This window comes from Acipenser ruthenus, chromosome 24 (assembly GCF_902713425.1).
Source record: "Acipenser ruthenus chromosome 24, fAciRut3.2 maternal haplotype, whole genome shotgun sequence".
NCBI lineage: Eukaryota > Metazoa > Chordata > Actinopteri > Acipenseriformes > Acipenseridae > Acipenser > Acipenser ruthenus.
This window is the reverse complement of record NC_081212.1, coordinates 16,821,532-16,842,358: the sequence shown is the minus strand read 5'-3', so window position 1 is coordinate 16,842,358 and position 20,827 is coordinate 16,821,532. Positions and strand designations below refer to the sequence as shown.

Genomic DNA, 20,827 nt, shown 5'->3' with positions numbered 1-20,827 from the left:
ACCAGCGACTAGTCATTCATTTTTAACGCCAGGCACAGTTCATGAAGTGCGTCAAAGGATGTCCATCCGCCGGTGAATGTAGGTCTCCAAAAAGATTTACAATATTCATTATTCTTTACTAGGATGCAATGTAAGTGGTGCCTTTTCCTTTAAATTTTGACTTATTTATTTTATAACGTTATCTATTATAAAATAATAATAGTGCTGAATGAACTGCGGATTGATATATCAAGTTTACGTAGTGTTTATGAGTGTTGTCGTGACCGCATCGCGCCGGGTACACCCCATTGTTGAAATTTGTGGAACCCCCTTCAATAAGCGACTCCAGAAACTGCAGGTTAGTGTGGTAGTATTATTAGTGGGGTGAGCCGGGGTGCTTGTTGGGGGCGGTGGTGTGGACGTGTCGCAGGAAGATACAGTCAAAACATGTTTTGTATAACAGACGAACTACACAGTTGAGTTCTGTGTCCACCTGATTAATTAATTCCGGACTCTTCTTTGTTTTGGTGACTATCTCATCATATCTCAGACACCACGAAGTAGTAGTCATATTGGCAGTGTTATACTGTATATGACATAATCTGCTATATTGAGGTCTTGTGACCTTTTATGTGTGTGCTGTATGGAGTCTGTTGATCTTGAGTTGGCCGGTACATTTTTGTGTGTGGTAGAGTGTTCTATAGCCAGTTATTTGGGGTGAAACTTCCAAAGGACCTCCTAGACTCTAGAGCATCACTTATTGAGTGTGTCATAATCTGGGGATATACAGTATGGCAGCTGTCTGCTCATTCAACTGTATGTCACAGTTACATTGTTACAAATACAGGGTCATTTTCACAAAGCATTTAACACAGTTTGTACTATTTTATCTTTTTTTATTTGAAGCTTTGTTACATCAACACTTTGTTTTCTTTTTAGAAAGGAAAAATGATGTGAACTTACAGAAACATGGCAGTAAATGTTTTGTGAATATGGCCCGCAATATCTGTAACACCGCTTCTCCACTTCAGACAAAACTTTCCAATGCCATTGTATAGCTGAGCTTTTTGAGTAGGCTTAATACTTGGGTTATGTGGAGTGTACCTGGCTGTCATTCTGTGAATATCACAGTTACATTTTATATATATTAGATATATTTAGATATAGAGATTACATGTTTACAAGATAATCTAGAAATCTGCTTCCAAATGTGATAAAACTTGATAAGGACATTTTGAAGGTATTGTTGTAACTTTCACTCTCGCACAAGTAACATGGCTGGTGTCTTTTCTAGCAACATTTTTTTTTTTTTTTTTCTCGGCTATTAATATTATCTATAATGCAATCCTTAAGCTTGCCAGTTATTTCATTTTTTTTGTTTGCTGGTCCAAAATTCTAAAAGCCACATTTAGATTTTTTGTATCTTCCATCAAGGACAGTGGAGCAAGCTTGAAACTCACGGTCAGATTTACTCTTCTGAACCTGTGCAGTTCTTTTACTCTTTTAAATGGGAAATGACAGTAGCGCTGTTAATGGTTCTGAACTAGAAAACAATAATGCTGGTTTTGCAGTTTACTTGTCTGACATGGAACTTGGCATGTCATTTACATATGTTAGTTTTATTGTGCAAAATGTAAAATAAACTATTTTTCTTCATTTTATTAGATTTCTGGTTGTAGGTTTTAACCAATAAACACTTTAAAGCACAAATCCTGTAAATGTTGAATGTACACCAGATACTATTACTTATTTTGTGTTCACATACTGTAACCTGTTCATGCTGCAGTTTACTGTATTCTGTTGCAATTGAGATACATTCTGCACTATGATTCCCACTTGTGCTATTATTTGATTTGTGCAATCAGGATGCCTCAATCCATCATCAGTAATCCTGAAGAGTACTTTTGGGCAATACCAGAAATAACTGGTCAGTTCATGTTTTGGACAGCATAAAAAATAAGCCAAAAGAATATCTGAACCACAGAAAAAAGGTGTGGTGTGCTGACAAATCAACAAAACACACCTAGCCTCATTTTTGATCTAATGTGTTGTTGAGCTAAAACTACAATAGCGGCAGTCGCCAGGAGACAAACAAGGTATTGTACTGAATTCTTGTGGTTTAGTTTTTTCGAATAAGTGAAGTTTATAGTAGTTCAAATTATTATTATCAAGAGATGAATTTAAACCAATATCTAATACCCATACCCATATATAATATAGCCGGACTACCTGTAGTACTGTCAAGATATATAGATGTTAAAAACCAAAAAGGGTGTTGGCTACTTGGCCTTTTAGCAACCATGGAACCTGCAACCTTAAACGTGCAGAATATTATGACAACACACCGTGATGGAGACATGCAGAGCAGCGATTCTCCACTGGCACTTCAAAATCAATGTTGTTATATTTTGATGGTACACGTCCCCTTATATCATCATCCAACACATTGAACCAGTAAACTAGGATATTTTTCATGTTACTTGTGAGGACAACATGGTCCCTGGCAAGCAGACACACACAAACATACAGGAATCACTCTGGGTGTCATCCCAGCAGAATAAAACTTAAATGTCTGTCCAAAATGCTCCCCCTCCCCCAGCACCTGCTTCAAGGGACCAGGCTGAGCGGCTTTGTAAATATTTGGAAGCCTTAAATAGACTCAGCCGCATACCATTTGCATGAGAAAGCAGCACTGGTTTCAGCTTGAACTTCAAGCTTTTATTTTTACCAACCTCCCGTCTCCCCTTAATGTTCAATATATTACCCACTCAACTGTCCACACCCTTTGGTTACAGCCTCAAAAAGAGAACCCCCCCCCCCCTCTTTAAATAAAATGGCAATTCATGTAATTTTGAAGAATTGCCATTTTAGACTCCTGCTTTTTTGTGATTAATTTAATACTGAAAGGTGCTGGATTAAATGCATTGGAGCTGAAGTTCTCTGTTTATCGATTGATAAAATCCTAGGCCGTCCAGCAAATTACATTGGGTACAATAGCACAGGGGTACTATAAGAAGCATACCCAGGATTTCCACTGTCCAGAGGTGGGTATGGGGGTGTCTGTCAACCATACATTTTGAGGGACTGTAAAATTACATCTTGCAGGTCTGACATGGTCATGGGATGAATTTCTGACACTCTTAGCGTTGATAGATGAAATGGTAACCATATTAGTCCAGAGACAATAGACAAAGAGAAGGAGGTGTGATACCTTTTATTGGACTAACTAAACAATAATTAATCACAAGCTTTCAAGACCTTAAAGGTCTCTTCTACAGGTGAAAGTAGGAAAGAGATGTTTACATGCAAAGATGACATAGAACCCATTTTGAATCACTACAATTCGAATGTACACATACATACACATGCATACCACATATACACACATAGAAATAAATAAATAATATAATATATATAAATATATGCAATCTATGTACACAAGTATTATAAATTGTAATGAGGTAGAATACCAGTATCTCTACTGGGTCCCTTGTTTTTTGAGTCCAGGCAATTTCTCTTAGGATTACTGTTAATTTTATTTCGTACTGCACCATACACATCAAACAAAACTACACAAAACAATTAAAAACAAAGCATTGATATCGTACTGTTATTCCATATACACACTCATTGCACAATAATACAAAGCAAATGAAATATCTACTTGTTGAAGCGGTTTTTATTTTAGCAGACGAGTTTGTTCAGCCTCCTATGGAATGGGTTCTTTCAATGCTGTGGGTTTGTGCATTTAAGAAAGGTGAGGAAGACTCATAAAATTAGTTGGAGACAAGCTGATGAGAAACAATTACCCTCTGCAGTACGAATTAAAATGGTGTGCTGCTTTTTATGCAAAAAATGTGAAAGAGCAAGTCAACAAACATAAAAAAAGATATATTTACGATATATTCATAAGTGAAATGGAATTAATACACTGAGCCGCAGTCAGATGATAAACGGTCCGTTTAAACGGGTTGCGTGTCCATGAATTAGCACAAATGAATCCCTGCTCGTCATTTTTACACTGGCCTCAATACAGAAATTCCAAAGATAAAATATGCTAAATACCCATGAGTGCAGAAACAGTAATGCATGATTTAGTACACATGACTATATCATGGGATTATAAACATAGAAAACGAGATATAATCTAAATTCAGAGGGTATAAAGCACACTTCCCCAAGGTCTAATTAAGGCTACAGTACTTTATTCAGTAGTCAGTTTGTCTTAAATAAATGTTTATGTATTTTTAATTAAGCACCCTCTGTGAGGGACCGATAAGCCGTTTATGCATTCAAACCATTTGTTTCACTGACCTTAAACTAAATGCACCCTTTAGGAGTTTGTTTGGTGTCCTTGACCTCTTCTATACAATGCCTTTGCTTGTCACAGTCACTATCTCCAAAACAGATGAATGGATTATCTTTGAATTGCTGTATAGTGCAGATTAGATTTGAGAGAGATCTGGTAACGACTGTACCTTTTTACTTTACGTTAATATTCCTGCAAATTCTTCCAGCACCACAAATTTGTGTCATTTTCAAATTTGAAAAGCTTGCTAATTATCCCATGGTCATATTTGTAGATAAGAAACAATACGCCCAGGTATATCATGAGCTCTTTTTGTGTCCACCATTGCAGTACAGTAACTTCAGAAAAGTGTAAGAAGTGTGTAGCCTCTTCGACACTGGGTTTCTTTAACTTCTGAGTTTTAAAAAGCCAGAAAATTTAAAAAAAATAAAAATAAATGGTATCTTATCATTGCTACACCAAATTGCTCTTTAATAAGAATATTTTCAGTTCATCAAAAAAAACTTCAAACTTTTTTAAACTACAGTATCTTACAGTATGGCTGGATCTAAGATGGGTTATTTCACTTCTTTGTTTAACAGCGTTTCTCCAGCGAAAAGGTCCATGTTTCTTTTAAGTTTTATCAGACATTTCTATCTTCAATTTTCTAGAATCTTTGTGGTAACATTAGATTGCTATTGACCGTATTCTACAAAGACTGTACACTCTGTTGTGTTTTCTTTGTTACATTGTTTAATGCTTTCTGTTTCTTCATCTGTTTGTCAGTTGGCCTGTTTGTTGGTGAGCAATGTATGTAGTATGTCCCTGAGGCTGGGAGACTGGGGGATGTGAATCAGCCTGGTCAGAGAAATTAAACAAAGACATCTGGTGGGTTGAGCAAATGAAAGCAACTGTAAATTCGATTGAAACTGCACGATAAGCTATTCATCTGCATTGTACTATACACCTGAACAATATTTAACAATTCTGCACAAAATATTACAATTAAAAATAACATTTTTATCAAAAAATAAATGAAATAATACCGCACTCTCTGCACACATGGAGCCACAGTTAACTTCCCCCATGAAAGTGTTGAGGGAATTATTTTGACAAGCTTTGATTGAGCTGCACTTCCAGAAATGTTTGCTAATGTAACTTTTTTTTTAGGAAAGACATATTAAAGAAACACATGGAAAAAGAGAGACAGGGAAATTAGATTTGACAGGGAAGATCTTTTGGTAAAGAGGTGTGAGTTTAGTTTTGCAATTCGTTCTTTTAGTTTACAGTCCTTACCTGGCCTAGATCAGAGATGAGAAATTGATGCATGCTGTCTAAATGAGTGATCATATTGTGCCTGGTCTAGCGCTTTAAAAATGAATAATGTTTTCAAATATTATGGTATTAAGGGAGGATGTAGTGATGGGGCAGAGGGACCAGTAAAGAGGCAAAAAGTCGTATACAGTAGGATAGACCGGTTGAAGGTAGAGGGATTTAACTGTGTCATCTTTTGTCCTCCGTTAATACTGCCTTTTGATTACTCTACTAGGTCGTTAAATTATATGAAAAGTATTTTCAATGAATCTTCAATGACTGCATACCTTAATATTTGCAGTTTAGATATCAATACCATTGGGAAGACTGAGCAAGCCAATTCTATTATTTCAGCAGCAGCAGCAATATTTCACTATGCAGCTGGGGACCCAAGTTGTCTTTTAATTTTCCTCACATTCTTAACATTGTAAATCAAAGCCTAGTTCCCACGGAGATCTTGTTTCCTGTCAGGGCCTCTTTATCAGAGCTACAAACATACTTCCTTAAAAGTAGTCTTATAATAATTAGATCCCACTGTGCTTTATTTGACCTTGTTGACTTGGGGTGACCTGACCTACAGTGTAACAACACTCATATCACAATACAACAAGTTTCGCAGTATGCAGGTCGCGTTGAATGTAAAAAAACAAATATGTGTTATGTAAAAATAAATCCACCATTGTTGCTTTGTTTCAAATACATGAAAATGAAATTGGTTTATAATTATTTTTCAAACTTTTCTTTGCAGAAGGATGGAGAATTTGATGCTGAACTCAAGCCTGCCTCCCATCTTTGCAGAGGAAGAGGTTCTGAAGCAGCACAACAATGCTGGATCAGGGTATATATCAAAATGACTTTTAGAGTTTTTCCCATACAGACGTGCAGTGCTCCCAAAAGGTACAGAACCCAAAGATCACTTTGGGAATGCTATATTTAATCTGAAAATTACATTTCACAAATTAAAATTCCAAACAACTACATTTAACTAAGAAGCGAGCACTGTGCAGAGAACAGGCCTTGACTGTGTCATTGTAGCTGGCTTTGCCAAAACCATTCTTGGGACCGGGAACACTAAGACTGCAGCACAGTGAGACATATTCTGCAGTATTAACCTGTCTGTCATGTAAGAGTTCCACAATGAATACATAACATGTTCTCTCTCTCAAATACTGCATTTACAAATACGCTTTTTGATCATTTGATCATCCCCTAAGGCAGGATTACCCAAACCTTTTTTTGCTGTGCCCCCCTTAAGAGATTTTTCTAAAGCAGACACTTTTCTAAAGGTGGAAATAATTCAATTGAATCATCATTTTATCTAGCAAAAACACTCAAACACATTTTACAATTGACATGTTTCTTTGTTTTAATTAGGAAACTGCTCTGTTGTGCACATTCATTACCTCTTCATCAGTCCAAGTTTATTGGCAGATGTTGGTTGCTGACAGTAGTTTATATTGAAGTGAAGAGCACTGCAGTGTAAAGAAGCATTGGAGTTCAAATGCTTAAAACCCAACAGCCTTTTTAAAGGCTACCACAGCATTAAAAGAGAATGAATTCCCTAGTGTTGTTGTATTACCAAATTGTTATTAATATTTTTGTCATATACACTCCTGCATAAGTTGAGTGGAAATACAGGATTACACTTAAATGAGTAATTGTCACAAAGACGGCCGGAGTGGGTGGCGTCAGACCAGAGCCAGGAAATAAACAGAGACTTGGGGTTTTGGTGAAGCTGAGCGCGTGATCGCGCTCAGCATTTAATAAACAGAACAGAAAATAAAAAGTTTGAAACAGAAACACAAAACAGGACACGGCACTGGTAGCCAAAATAAACAGGTAAACAAAACGGACAGACACTAACAAACAGGGACGAACAAACACGGTGAGAAACACTTATTATTATTCTTCTTCTTGTTATTATTTTTATCTCCTCTCTCCCGTTCTTTCGCCCTGAACACCCAAACCCCGAGTGAAAGAAATGTGCATCTATATATACTGTTGTGCTGGGATTCAATTACTAATTAATTATTCACTTGAATCCCAGCACGTGAATTAATTCTGTGCAACCCCGTGCTCACATATTACATTTAACCAGCACGTGAAGTGATTTGTGCCCTCCTCGTGCCTAAATACAAATCTACATTTTTAAATACACGTGAAACACAGACCCGTTTATATCCCGTGTACCAATCTCTATACACCAACATTAACACACGCACGCAACATACAACATATAACACACAAATGCACACAGGGGCGGGGCACATTGCCACAGTAATGCATAGAACTCATTTGCTTGTACAACACAACAGAGCAGTGTCATTTACTTGCTCTTTTGTTATTAAAAGCACTGTATGTCGTGCATTCATGTAGTTCACTGTATAACATAAACATGCCCTTTTGGGGGAGAAATAATTAAATGTTGTTTTATTACAAACAAACACTAAACAAAATATATGTCAATCTATCACTCCTCTAGCCTCTATCACTCCCCTCCTCAAAAAACCTACCCTCGACCCCACCTCCCTCCAGAGCTACCGTCCTGTCTCCCTCCTACCCTTCCTCTCCAAAACCCTCGAGCGGACTGTACACCGCCAGCTCTCTGCTTTCCTGTCCAACCACTCTCTGCTTGACCCTCTCCAATCTGGCTTCCGCTCTGCTCACTCCACTGAAACCGCCCTTCTGTCTGTCACCAACTCACTTAAGTGTGCCCGAGCTGCCTCTCTCTCCTCTGTCCTAATTCTCCTTGACCTCTCTGCTGCCTTTGACACTGTTGATCACTCTATTCTACTATCATCTCTTGCTAACCTGGGGATCTCTGGCACTGCTCTGGCCTGGTTCTCCTCCTACCTCTCCAACCGCACTTACCAGGTAACCTGGCGTGGAGCAACCTCCACACCTCACCCTCTCTTAACTGGAGTCCCCCAAGGGTCAGTCTTGGGTCCTCTCCTGTTCTCTCTCTACACCCGCTCCCTGGGCCCCCTCATCGCATCCTATGGTTTCTCATACCATTTCTATGCTGATGATGCTCAGATTTTCCTCTCCTTCCCCACCTCTGACTCCACCATCTCCTCCCGTATCTCTACCTGTCTGTCTGCTATTTCCTCCTGGATGCACTCGCATCACCTCAAACTCAACCTCTCTAAATCTGACCTCCTTTTCTTTCCCTCCTCCTCCCCCTCCTCTGATCTCTCTATCTCTGTTCCTCTGGAATCTACCACACTCTCTCCCTCTTCCTCAGCTAAGAACCTTGGAGTCACCCTGGACCCCTGCCTCTCTTATTCCCAGCACATCTCCACTCTGGCACGCACTTGCAGATTCTTCCTGAGCAACATCCGAAGAATCCGACCCTTCCTCACCAACTATGCTACCCAGCTCCTGGTCCAGGCCCTGGTACTCTCCCGCCTAGACTACTGCAACTCCCTCCTGGCTGGCCTCCCTGCGTCCGCCACCCGTCCGCTCCAGCTCATCCAGAACTCTGCTGCTCGCCTGGTGTTCTCTCTACCTCGCTTCGCCCACGCTACTCCACTACTCCGCTCGCTCCACTGGCTCCCGATCACCGCTCGCATCCAGTTCAAGACTCTTGTACTAGCCTACAGATGCCTTGATCAGACTGCACCCAGCTACCTCCAGACCCTCATCTCTCCCTACACCCCCACTCGACCTCTCCGCTCCGCCTGCACTAGAAGACTGGCTCTACCTCCGCTACGCTCCCCTGCCTCCCGAGCCCGCTCCTTCTCCACCCTTGCTCCGCAGTGGTGGAACGACCTTCCTACAGATGTCAGGACTGCCCAGTCCCTGACCACATTCCGGCGCCTCCTTAAGACTCACCTCTTCAAACAGCACCTGTAGAACTCCTCTGTTGTATCCTGGGACACTATCACCCTTCATTTAAATATGCTTTATTTTGCTCTTATCTGCCCCCTATTTTACTGCATTTAATCCTGTACCTCAGAATATTGTAATCTGCCAAGTGTTTAATCTGTAGTATTTTGTACTTAATCATATCCTGATGTAACTATCACTATTTAATCATATCCTGATGTAACTTTCACTATTATCTGCTGTATTATTGAATTGTGGTTTGTCACACTTGAGAATTATTGTATTTCTTGTTCTTATTGTATGACTTATATTGTAACACTTGAATGTATTTGTATTTGCTTGCGATTGTAAGTCGCCCTGGATAAGGGCGTCTGCTAAGAAATAAATAATAATAATTAGTTTCATTGTGTATAAGAAAATAAAATTACTTGTAAGTAAAATCATTTAAGATATTGAAAAAGGAATTGGGGAGGGTGGTGGGGCGTTTATTAATCTTTTGCCAGTAAAACTGGGAGCTAGTATAAATATGTGTTCCCTTGACATCCTGATTATCCACCCTGTCTCACAGGTCCACTGGCAGTGAGAGCAACTCCCAGGCCCCTGGCCATCCTGAGCCCATGGAGGAGAATTCACAAGCCCCTCCGCAGCCGACAGAGTCTCCCAGTGGCAACACAGAGAGCAAGGTGCAGAGGAATGGAGAAGAGGTGAGGATAGCAATATAGCTGCTGTACTTTTATTGTTCTATTGCATTCTCTGTATAGAGCTGGCTGACTAATACACCGCTGACCCTTATTGAGGTGGGCACCACTGATTTTTCTTGATATATTGAACATTAAAAATGACCATTTTACTGTCACATTTTTTTTAAGCCCTGGCCTTATAAATGATACACACCCTGAACTTTGAGATCTTCACATTTGGTGCCTGTATTTTGTATTTTATTTCTGGTGACGCTCCTAACAGCAGTGTTGTCATGTTCTTGCAGCAGAAACCTCGGCGCCCAAGCTGGCCTAAAGGGCGGAAGCGGAAGAAGCCTATAAAGGACAGCAACGCCCCCAAAGCACCCCTAACTGGGTATGTGCGATTCATGAACGAGAGGCGCGAACAGCTGCGAGCCGAGTGGCCAGACACACCCTTTCCAGAGATCACCAGGATGCTGGGCAATGAGTGGACCAAGCTGCCCCCAGAGGAGAAGCAGGTGAGCAGACTCCCTGGGGCACACTGGGATATGTAGTTCAGAATGAACCAAGGGTGTATTACTTTGCCTCATTTGGAATAGAACCTGTCTTCCAGAAAAAAATGAGGTGTTCAATGAGCTATATTTTACAGTTCTCTTGATCAAGTTTCATAATGGTTATTGTCCAATAAAAAAATGAAGCATTTTGCAGCCACAATAACTTTCCTACACCTAAATTTTCTCTCCTTAGAGAGATATTAGTAATACGTATATCTCTTCCACTTGGGGCTATGTTGATAGTTGGAATACGCTGTGACACTCAAGTCTTTTTGCTTGTCTGTCTTCAGCACTATCTCGAGGAGGCTGAGAGAGACAAAGAGAGGTACATGAGGGAGCTGCAGCAGTACCAGAAAACTGAGGCCTACAAGCATTTCAACAGGAAGGTGCAGGAGAAACAGAAGGGCAAGCAGCACAGACCAGGTATCTAGTGGCTTGCCTTTGTGATCCTGGAGACATATCTCTTGTGGCACTACTAATGATGATACACTTTTCTAGCTTTGGTAACAACTCTGATGCAGTGCAACACACAGGAAGAAAACGACTCAGCCAGTACATTTATACAGTGACTGTACAACACTCATCAATGGGGATTCAAGCTCTGCTTTATTCAACCTTTTATATCTATAAAAGCCAGAAGGATTTTTGACTCGCTCACAACAAGTGTGTACAATGAAAAAAGGACCACACTATAAACAAACTGTTACTGGATAAATATTTTAAGAAATCTATGAAAGAAGACTTTAACCAGCATACAACCAAAACATAACGCAGCAGAACTGTATAATGTTTTCAATGAAAATTACTTTCTTCAATACCCATTTCTTTTGGGTATTGAAGAAAGTAATTCTTTCTTCAATACCCAAAAGGTGATGGAGGTGATTCAGCATGGTAACATTTTTACTAAAATAATTCCTAAATGCAGTTTAACATTTTTCTTATGCTTACGTATTCTCTGGAAATTATTCATAAAAGCTTTCAATCAACATGTTTTCACAGGGATGTCAATTTTAAATCCTTTACAAGAGTTTAAGTTTGAGCATGATTGTGATGAACTCCAATGACACCTTTCTGTCATATGCCTACCTCTCAATTAATCACTGAAATGGATTCATCTACCAGCACCTTTTGGAGTATGCCAGGTCTTGTAAAGGCTTTGAGCAAGGCAAATGCAATCCCAACACAGTATTTGGTACTGGTCCTAATAAAAATGATACAAGTAATTAGACTTGTTCTGAGATTTTGCCCACATAAGGGGGATTTAGTCAGAACAGAATTCTGACTTACCCTTGAAGCCGAGTGCCTCTGTCACCCTGCTGAGACAGTTTTGAGTTTCACATTGTATTTGTTATGGTGTAGGCTGTTGGGGTTTAAGTGTCCCACCAGGCAAGAACTAAAATACTGCAAGCAGAAATGTGGAGATTGCACGTTTCACACCATTTTTTTCTCCAGCAGATATCCGGCAGGCTGCCAACGAGTCTCTCCATGAGGTAATCACCACTGTCCAGTTTAATGTAAAGTCCCAAGGTGCTCATTTACCGCCTCTGCCTGTTGCTGGCTCAGGGGTTCCTTTCCTCCAATGGATCCATTGTAATATTGGTATTTCCTTCACCAGCCACACCAGCATATGTCTCTGAGTCACTGCCCCGGGCAGTGACAATGGGATCTTAAACGCCTATAGAAACTCCCTAGTTTAAGTAAGCAATGAGACTTGATTAACAATAGTTCAGCATAGTTTATCTGCTCTTCATTCTCTAAAAAGAGAAAAGACATCATGGGTGTCATTACAAAAATAATACAGCACTGATGTTGCCACACCTTGTGTTTGATTTAATGCTAAATAAATATAAGAATATTATTATAGTGAAATGTTTTTAACTGATTTTAAGAATTTAGAAACTGTAAAAAAGACAGTACCACACTAGTGCTTTAAATGCTACTTTAATTTAAAAAGTTTGCATTTGATTGAAAGATTTATGCACGAAAAAAACTTTTTTTGCTTGTGAAATCCACCTATAAAACGTCCTATTTTTGTAATTGATGCCTTTAATATTTCTTTGCACAGCACTCTGAGATGTGTCTTTTTGTTTCCCCCAGAAGGATACAGAGGGCAAGGAGAGATCAGTATTTGATATCCCAATCTTCACTGAGGAGTTTCTGAACCACAGCAAAGGTGTGATAACTGATTTTTCTAAGTATGGGGTTTACGTGAAATAAAAAGAAGATATTCAAATGGCTGTATTAACTCTACAATTAGCACATTTTTCTTTTGTTACTTTTATTAAAACATATTTTGTTAATTTTTCCCCATTCTATGACCTAATCCTAGCTTGGTTCAGGTCTTATCTTTCCGATAGGTTTCAGTTCGTTTCTGTTGGGGAGGTGAAATCAACATGACTGCGGTGTTCCAGGGCTGTGTTTTAGGTCCTTTGTTATTTCCGTTATATATGTTAACTTTAGGTGACATTATGCACCGACATGGAGTGAACTTCCATTGTTACGCTGAAGATACTCAGCTAGATCTGTCTTTTAAAGCCAGGAAATAACACCCCTGCAGAAATTTTAGCTGCTTGCCTTGCTGACATAGTGTTGGATGTCTCTGAACTTTTTAATGTTGAATTCTGATAGAACAGAGGTTATGCTCGTGGGCTCTCAGAACCAACTAAAACATGTTGGTTTACATGAGATAGACATTAGCAGTCTCTCATCAGAACTGAAACTAGAAATTTGTGGGTCATCTTTGACCCTCACCTATCATTTGAAACTATTATTAGGATTAATGAAGTATGCTTTTATCATTTGAAAAATATAGCTAAATTTAGACCTACTATTACTTGATGCTGAAAGACATGTGTCATCTAGAATTGACTTGTAATTTACTTTTCTCTGGTATCCTAAAACTTGTGGTGTCTCATTTACAGCTCGTTCAGAACACTGCCGCTAGAATTCTGACTAAAACCAGAAAAAGTGAACATATTTCTCTTTGCAATGGCTGCCTCTGCAGTTTAGAATTCATTTTAAGATGTTGCTTTTAACTAACCCTGAATGGATAAACCCAGTTACTTACAGGAAGTATTGCCCCTGTATACATCCTAACATGATGCAGGGCTGCTGGTTGTTTCCAGGGTAAATAAAAAGAATACAGAAGAAAAGACCTTTTCTTGTAAAGCTTTTAGAATCTTTTAATTGTTCTATTTCTACAAACTAGCTTTTTTTACAATTAAAACCACATGAGAGAGAGAGAGAGAAAAAGAGAGAGACTGACTTACAAATGAGATGAAACTGAAAAAAACATTTAGCATTTTTTGCTTTACAAATAAAGGTTCCTTATAGATGTATTGCTGATAACTTGTGTACCTATTCACAACCCCACTGTAAAGAGGAGACACGTGTTATGCTTCTTGGGAGTAATGTCTAACTTTTACATTTCTAACACCATGTCATGTTTTTGGTTCCCCAGCACGGGAGGGGGAGCTGCGGCAGCTACGAAAGACTAACATGGAGTTTGAAGAACGCAATGCAGCACTGCAGAAACATGTGGAGAGCATGCATGGTGCTGTGGAGCGACTGGAGGGGGATGTGATGCAGGAGCGCAGTCGCAATACCTTGCTGCAGCAACACCTGGAAACCCTGCGTCAAGCACTCACAGCAAGCTTCTCCAGCCTGCCGCTGCCTGGTGAGAGACACACAGCATCCCAGTCCTGCTCTCACCACTAGACTCTCAGCCAGTCACCAGTTCTAATTGCTGATGTAACAGGCGGTGCTGTGTAATGTACTTCTGTTGTAGATTCTGCCCCCTGTTATTGAGATGACATGAGGGGAATGTAGATGAGTCTCATTTACATAGTGGTTCAGACGCTCACATGCAGTATGCATGGTCGCTGGTTAACGTCCAGCCTCTGCCCTCTTGTACTAGATCCCATGTACTCAGTCCTGTGCTGTAACTGTTTCCTTGCCTTATAACAGGTGGGCAACTCTGGTCCTTCCAGTCAAGGTCTTTGTTCCAACCATGCTCTTAATGGTTTAATTGAACCCATTAAACCTCCATCCAGGTTATAAAGCAGTTAACTGCTCCATTACTGGAGTTACTCTGCCAATTATAAATTTAACTCTGTTCTCATTTTTGTTCAGAACTTCTTTAACCCATGTGTATGTCGGTATCAGTCTGAAGGGTTGTATGCACTTTTTGAAAGTACAGGTTTAAATGAGTTGTGGTTAAAATGGAATTGTGCCTCAGTTGCTGGGCTGTGTGCTCAATCTGTGTTTTGTACCGTAGGCAGTGGGGAGACTCCCACCCTGGATACCATTGACTCATACATGAATAAGCTGCACAGCATCATCCTGGCTAACCCACAGGAACACGAGAACCTCATCAACACTGTGCGGGACGTCATCAGCCGCCTCGAAAGGTTGGTGCACAGGAGTTTAAAAAACTAAGCAGCCATAATTTATTTGAATGTAACAAGCAGGCTGATTACTAGGGGGCCAGTACCAAAGTATTCTGCAGTTTTGAGAAATTGTGCAGAATGTACTTGTTTTTCTATGTTTTGGTTAATAAAATAAATCACTTTTGGTAATGTAGATTCTGAATAAAACATTTCAAACTGCCAAGTTGGAATAAAAATATCAGCAATATGAAGATGAGGTCCATAAAATGAATTTTATGAATGAATAACAAACATCCTGTCTGCTGATTTTATCTTTCAAGGAAGTGGCGCATCCAGCACATAGCCACAGTCGGGAACTACTTGTACCTAATCACATGTTTACATTTCGATCGGTGACATCATTTTTTTTTATCAGCATAAAATCCTTCATCAGACATTAAACAATCAACCAAAACGCAGTCACTCGGGTCTGTACTGTAAGTCAAGAGCGATATTTCATTTTAAATTTCTTTAGAAAAGTTTTAGTTTTTTGTTCGTATTGGGAGATTCGGTGATCACAAGTACAAAGCTTACCTAAAATCCTACTAAATCACCCAAAATGTTCATAAACCCAAAAAGAAATGAACTGTAGTGAAATATACATAGAGAAACTTCAGGAATGACACACCAATCAAAACACATTTCACTAAAGCCCCAAGCCAATAGAGATTCTTTTTTAAGTGATGCAGCATTTCAGTATCTATGGTTGCGATTACCATACACCAGGACTTCAAAGCGCAGGCATTACCGGAGAGCATACTAAATTGCTTTACATAACTAAGAATGCTTACTGACCCGAAAGAAAATAAATGGATGGGTTGACAGATCTCAGTGAAAATGTTATTTTCTTAATTTTCAGACCCTCATCTGTTTAGAAAGATATAATGCATTTGCCCTGATAGAAGCCCTAAAGTCAAGTTATGTCAGACCTGAAAAAGGTATAATCTTCACAGTCTGTAAAGGGTTAAAAGGAGTTGATTAAACCGAATCAATACTTTAAGCGCAGTACAGAAACCAGGACCAGTGGAAATATTTATAAATTAAGTAGAGAAAGACTTAGGACAGGGGAAGGAGACACAGAGAGTGGTGAGGGTATTGAATGGGCTGCCTAGGCATGTTGTTGAGGTAGAATCACTTGGACCCTTTAAGACACAACTTGGCAATGTTCTGAGATCAATCAGCTACAAGGAAATGGACAAGCATAGATGAGCTGAATGGCCTCCTCTCATTCGTAAATGATCTTATGCTTTTAATGTAAAGGGACAATGATACTCTTTATTACACACTAAGACACATTATCAGGTTACTTCAACTTTAGATTTTCATCCATTTCTTTATTTGTTTTTTATTCCAGGTGAGGATGAATCGTGGTTGTCAAAGCATCTTCAGGTTACTGCATAACAGGAGAAGAGCAGTGCCAGAAATAACAGACTAAAAAACGAGCTCTCAAATCTCCAAACTCGCACTTGAGTGTGATGGGGGCTCCCTTCCGGATTTCAGTTTCACCGCACATGTGTATGAAGCATCAGCTCCAAGTCTGTTTTAATTTAACTGTTTAATATGCTTTAAGTTGAAGTTGCTCTTGTGAGCATTGGCTTTGCAGAGGACAAATAACCCTGTGCTTTTTTATTTTTTAAAGTATTTTATTCTTTATAACTCTGTTTTTTTTTAGTTGTATTTATTATTTTATACTTATTTTATATGCATTGTCCTGCCTCATGCCTGATAGTCTGAAAAGTTTTAGAAATGGTTGTTTAGGAGTATTACCATCCTCAAGCTCCCATGCATAACAGGTACTTTAATATATAAATACAAATAATTTAAAATTAACATTGCATTACAGGGTAAATAAATACAATTATACCCAAACAATTATACCCAAACTTGAATATTTGTTCCAGCACTAAAAAAAAGAAAAATAGCATAATATGATAGAGGCTGGGATAATCCCAGGAAACCCTGTCCGCGATTGTCAAACCCTTGCTTAGCAGCAATAAATACAACTATAAGGTTCAACGTACTATCTGCTGGAGGAACATTATTGAAACTACATTTGGTGTAAATACTGTAGCTGTTCAGAGTTTTTAAGTATGCACTTATTTTTTGTTGCAATGTTGGTAATTCTGTCAGCTTTACCAAGTCGACTGGCTTATTTTATTATTATTATTTTTAAGTTGTTGTGCAGTCTGTGTTGTACTTTTGTTTTAAATTAAAGACGTTCTTGATTGATAAGTTTACACTGATGTCTTGTAGAAAAACCCACCACAGGTACTGACTTCACCAAGGGTTTGCTGTAGGCCAGGTTTATCCAGCATAAAAAAGTAATACACTTATTATTTAAAAACAAAGCAAAACACAATGTTCTAATAAAAGGAACACAACCATTTATCTTGAAAACAAATAGAGCAGGTCATCTTATTATTTATATTACAGGGACCACGTTACTCCAACCTGTCTACTATGTTGACAGCTGCGCCCCTTCTTGCTTATGACTTGATATGCACCATTTGAAATGAAAAGGCATAGTAAAATGGGATAGACTTTTAGTGCATAGTATTTTACATGGGATTGTAGACACAGATATGGGAACATGAAAAAATACAATGGCAGTCTAAAATGTTAAGTCTACTGGGCCTTTTGTTAATAAACACGTTTGTTTTTATAACTTGATGTTATTTTTTGTAAACATATTAAAGCTGTTTAAGTGTTCATAAATGTACTTTTTTATTTTTTGCTTGGTTCTTATCTCAGCCATGTCTGTTTGTATGATCACTGTAAGTTAGTTTGTTTTGTAGTCGCCAAGCGGCCATTTAGGTCACAAAAACTGCAAAGCAGGTATAAGTTTACATTACAAGAAAAGCACATCTTTCTCAAGGTATTATTGGTTAGAAATATAAGGGTATCCATGGATTTAGACTAAGCTTTTTTTTTTTTACCAGAAGTTTTTCCACACAAAGCAAAAAACATTTAACGGTTGCAGCTGCAATTCCTCTATTCCTCTATTGAGCTTCCAGTTTTTTGGCAACACATATAAAGCCCCAGCTGTCTAAATACAATTCTGCCTTGGACTGTGTAAAGAAGAGTGTTTCATCGCTTCTTGCTGTATTACTGTGGAATGCATTTGTTCAGCTTTACTTACCGATGACAGATTGTGCAGAATGATTTTACTTCCTATTTCTGAACAAACACACACACACAAAAAACATATCCCAACACACATGTTACAGCATTGGAATTATATTGGGACTCAAATTAAACCATTGAATCTTAGTACACACATGGAATAACAAGTTTCTTTATTATGTACTTTTATATACAGACGTGCTCAAATTTGTTCTTCATTCCTCCTGAAAAGTGATGAAATTAAAAGCTATTTTATCATGTATACTTGCATGCCTTTGGTATGTCATAGAATAAAGCAAAGAAGTTGTGAAAAGAGATGAATTATTGCTTATTCTACAAAGATATTCTAAAATGGTATGGACACCTTTGTTGGTACCCCTTAGAAAAGATAATAAATAATTGGATTATAGTGATATTTCAAACTAATTAGTTTCTTTAATTAGTATCACACATGTCTCCAATCTTGTCATCAGTCATTCAGCCTATTTAAATGGAGAAAAGTAGTCACTGTGCTGTTTGGTATCATTGTGTGCACCACACTGAACATGGACCAGAGAAAGCAAAGGAGAGAGTTGTCTGAGGAGATCAGAAAGAAAATAATAGACAAGCATGGTAAAGGTAAAGGCTACAAGACCATCTCCAAGCAGCTTGATGTTCCTGTGACAACAGTTGCAAATATTATTAAGAAGTTTAAGGTCCATGGAACTGTAGCCAACCTCCCTGGGCTCGGCCGCAAGAGGAAAATCGACCCCAGAGTGAACAGAAGGATAGTGCGAATGGTAGAAAAAGAACCAAGGATAACTGCCAAAGAGATACAAGCTGAACTCCAAGGTGAAAGTACGTCAGTTTCTGATCGCACCATCCGTCGCTTTTTGAGCGAAAGTGGGCTCCATGGAAGAAGACCCAGGAGGACTCCACTTTTGAAAGAAAAAAATAAAAAAGCCAGACTGGAATTTGCTAAAATGCATATTGACAAGCCACAATCCTTCTGGGAGAATGTCCTTTGGACAGATGAGTCAAAACTGGAGCTTTTTGGCAAGTCACATCAGTTCTATGTTCACAGACGAAAAAATGAAGCTTTCAAAGAAAAGAACACCATACCTACAGTGAAACATGGAGGAGGCTCGGTTATGTTTTGGGGCTGCTTTGCTGCGCCTGGCACAGGGTGCCTTGAATCTGTGCAGGGCACAATGAAATCTCAAGACTATCAAGGCATTCTGGAGCGAAACGTACTGCCCAGTGTCAGAAAGCTTTGTCTCAGTCGTAGGTCATGGGTCCTCCAACAGGATAATGACCCAAAACACACAGCTAAAAGCACCCAAGAATGGATAAGAACAAAACATTGGACTATTCTGAAGTGGCCTTCTATGAGTCCTGATCTGAATCCTATCAAACATCTATGGATAGAGCTGAAACTTGCAGTCTGGAGAAGGCACCCATCAAACCTGAGACAGTTGGAGCAGTTTGCTCAGGAAGAGTGGGCCAAACTACCTGTTAACAGGTGCAGAAGTCTCATTGAGAGCTACAGAAAACGTTTGATTGCAGTGATTGCCTCTAAAGGTTGTGCAACAAAATATTAGGTTAGCGGTCCCATCATTTTTGTCCATGCCATTTTCATTTGTTTTATTATTTACAATATTATGTTGAATAAAAAATCAAAAGCAAAGTCTGATTTCTATTAAATATGGAATAAACAATAGTGCATGCCAATTACTTTTGTCAGTTTCAAGTTATTTCAGAGAAAATTGGGCATTCTTCGTTTTTTGTGGAGGGGTACCAACAAATTTGAGCACGTCTGTATATATATATATATATATATATATATATATATATAGCAAAAAACAAGATGATAGTCCAATGTCACTGTTACCACAATTTCACAATGTTTAACAGGGATATGTGAAACCATGTCCAAAGCTGATACCACAACTCAGGATTTTCCATTTCTTCGTGGATTTCCTGTGGTGGGGGTTCTTCAGCTACTACACCAAAATTAAATATTGTCCCTTTATGATAAAATCCCCAGATATTTGCTTTTCCTTTCTGACATAACCCCCTTGCAGTCTGCATTACCAGAACAATAATCAATCCAACACAGCTGATGATTACTTTCCTCTTAGAACATCTTCCCACTTCCAGTTTCCGAAGCTGGGACTTCCTGCTTCCTACAAGAATAAGGCTGTTGTTTGTGAACTTGTTCACCATTGCTGTAGAAATGGATGAATCTTCTTCTATAAGACATTGGCTTACTTCTAATGCTTTCAGTTTTCAGTAGTTTATTAACGTATACTTACTAAGGTTTTTTAAATGTTTTATTACTTCTCATGAGCAGAATTTGGGCCATGCTAAACACATTTGATAACATTTAATTTGCTGTTATTCCTGTCCAATTCTGTATATGTTTTAAATCCCTTTTGGATTTCCTGAGCTGCTGCGTACACGTCAGCTGCACCTTCCAAATCGAAGCTGGCTTCTGTGATTTATGAATGAGAACGAGCAGGGGTCTCAGAACTGATCCTCTGTGTGGCACTTTGTCAGGCCCACAACAGCTGTGGTAAGAGAGGCAGCCTGGCAGAGCTAATGCATCCCCATGCATAATTGCATGCACATGCACTGGAGCCCAAGGGAAATGTG

General features: G+C 38.9%; 1 protein-coding gene across 8 annotated transcripts; it reads left to right on the top strand.

Annotated features, from left to right (window-relative positions):
* Nucleotides 1–17,722, top strand: LOC117429253 (high mobility group protein 20A-like). Of its 8 annotated transcripts, none has more exons than XM_058998466.1 (11): nucleotides 23–130; nucleotides 5,054–5,155; nucleotides 6,330–6,419; nucleotides 9,978–10,113; nucleotides 10,395–10,607; nucleotides 10,934–11,066; nucleotides 12,096–12,133; nucleotides 12,741–12,816; nucleotides 14,104–14,319; nucleotides 14,920–15,052; nucleotides 16,425–17,719. In XM_058998466.1, the coding sequence occupies exons 3-11, from the start codon at nucleotides 6,334–6,336 to the stop codon at nucleotides 16,426–16,428; spliced, it is 1,035 nt and encodes a 344-aa protein (XP_058854449.1). In that variant the 5' UTR covers nucleotides 23–130; nucleotides 5,054–5,155; nucleotides 6,330–6,333; the 3' UTR covers nucleotides 16,429–17,719. The 8 variants fall into 8 exon arrangements, 7 of the variants coding, with proteins under 7 accessions (XP_033904449.3, XP_058854449.1, XP_033904453.3 ...); XM_058998465.1 differs by lacking the exon at nucleotides 23–130 and adding an exon at nucleotides 231–337; XM_034048558.3 differs by lacking the exon at nucleotides 5,054–5,155 and having other exon boundaries at nucleotides 1–130.
* The last annotated feature ends 3,105 nt before the right edge of the window (nucleotides 17,723–20,827 follow it).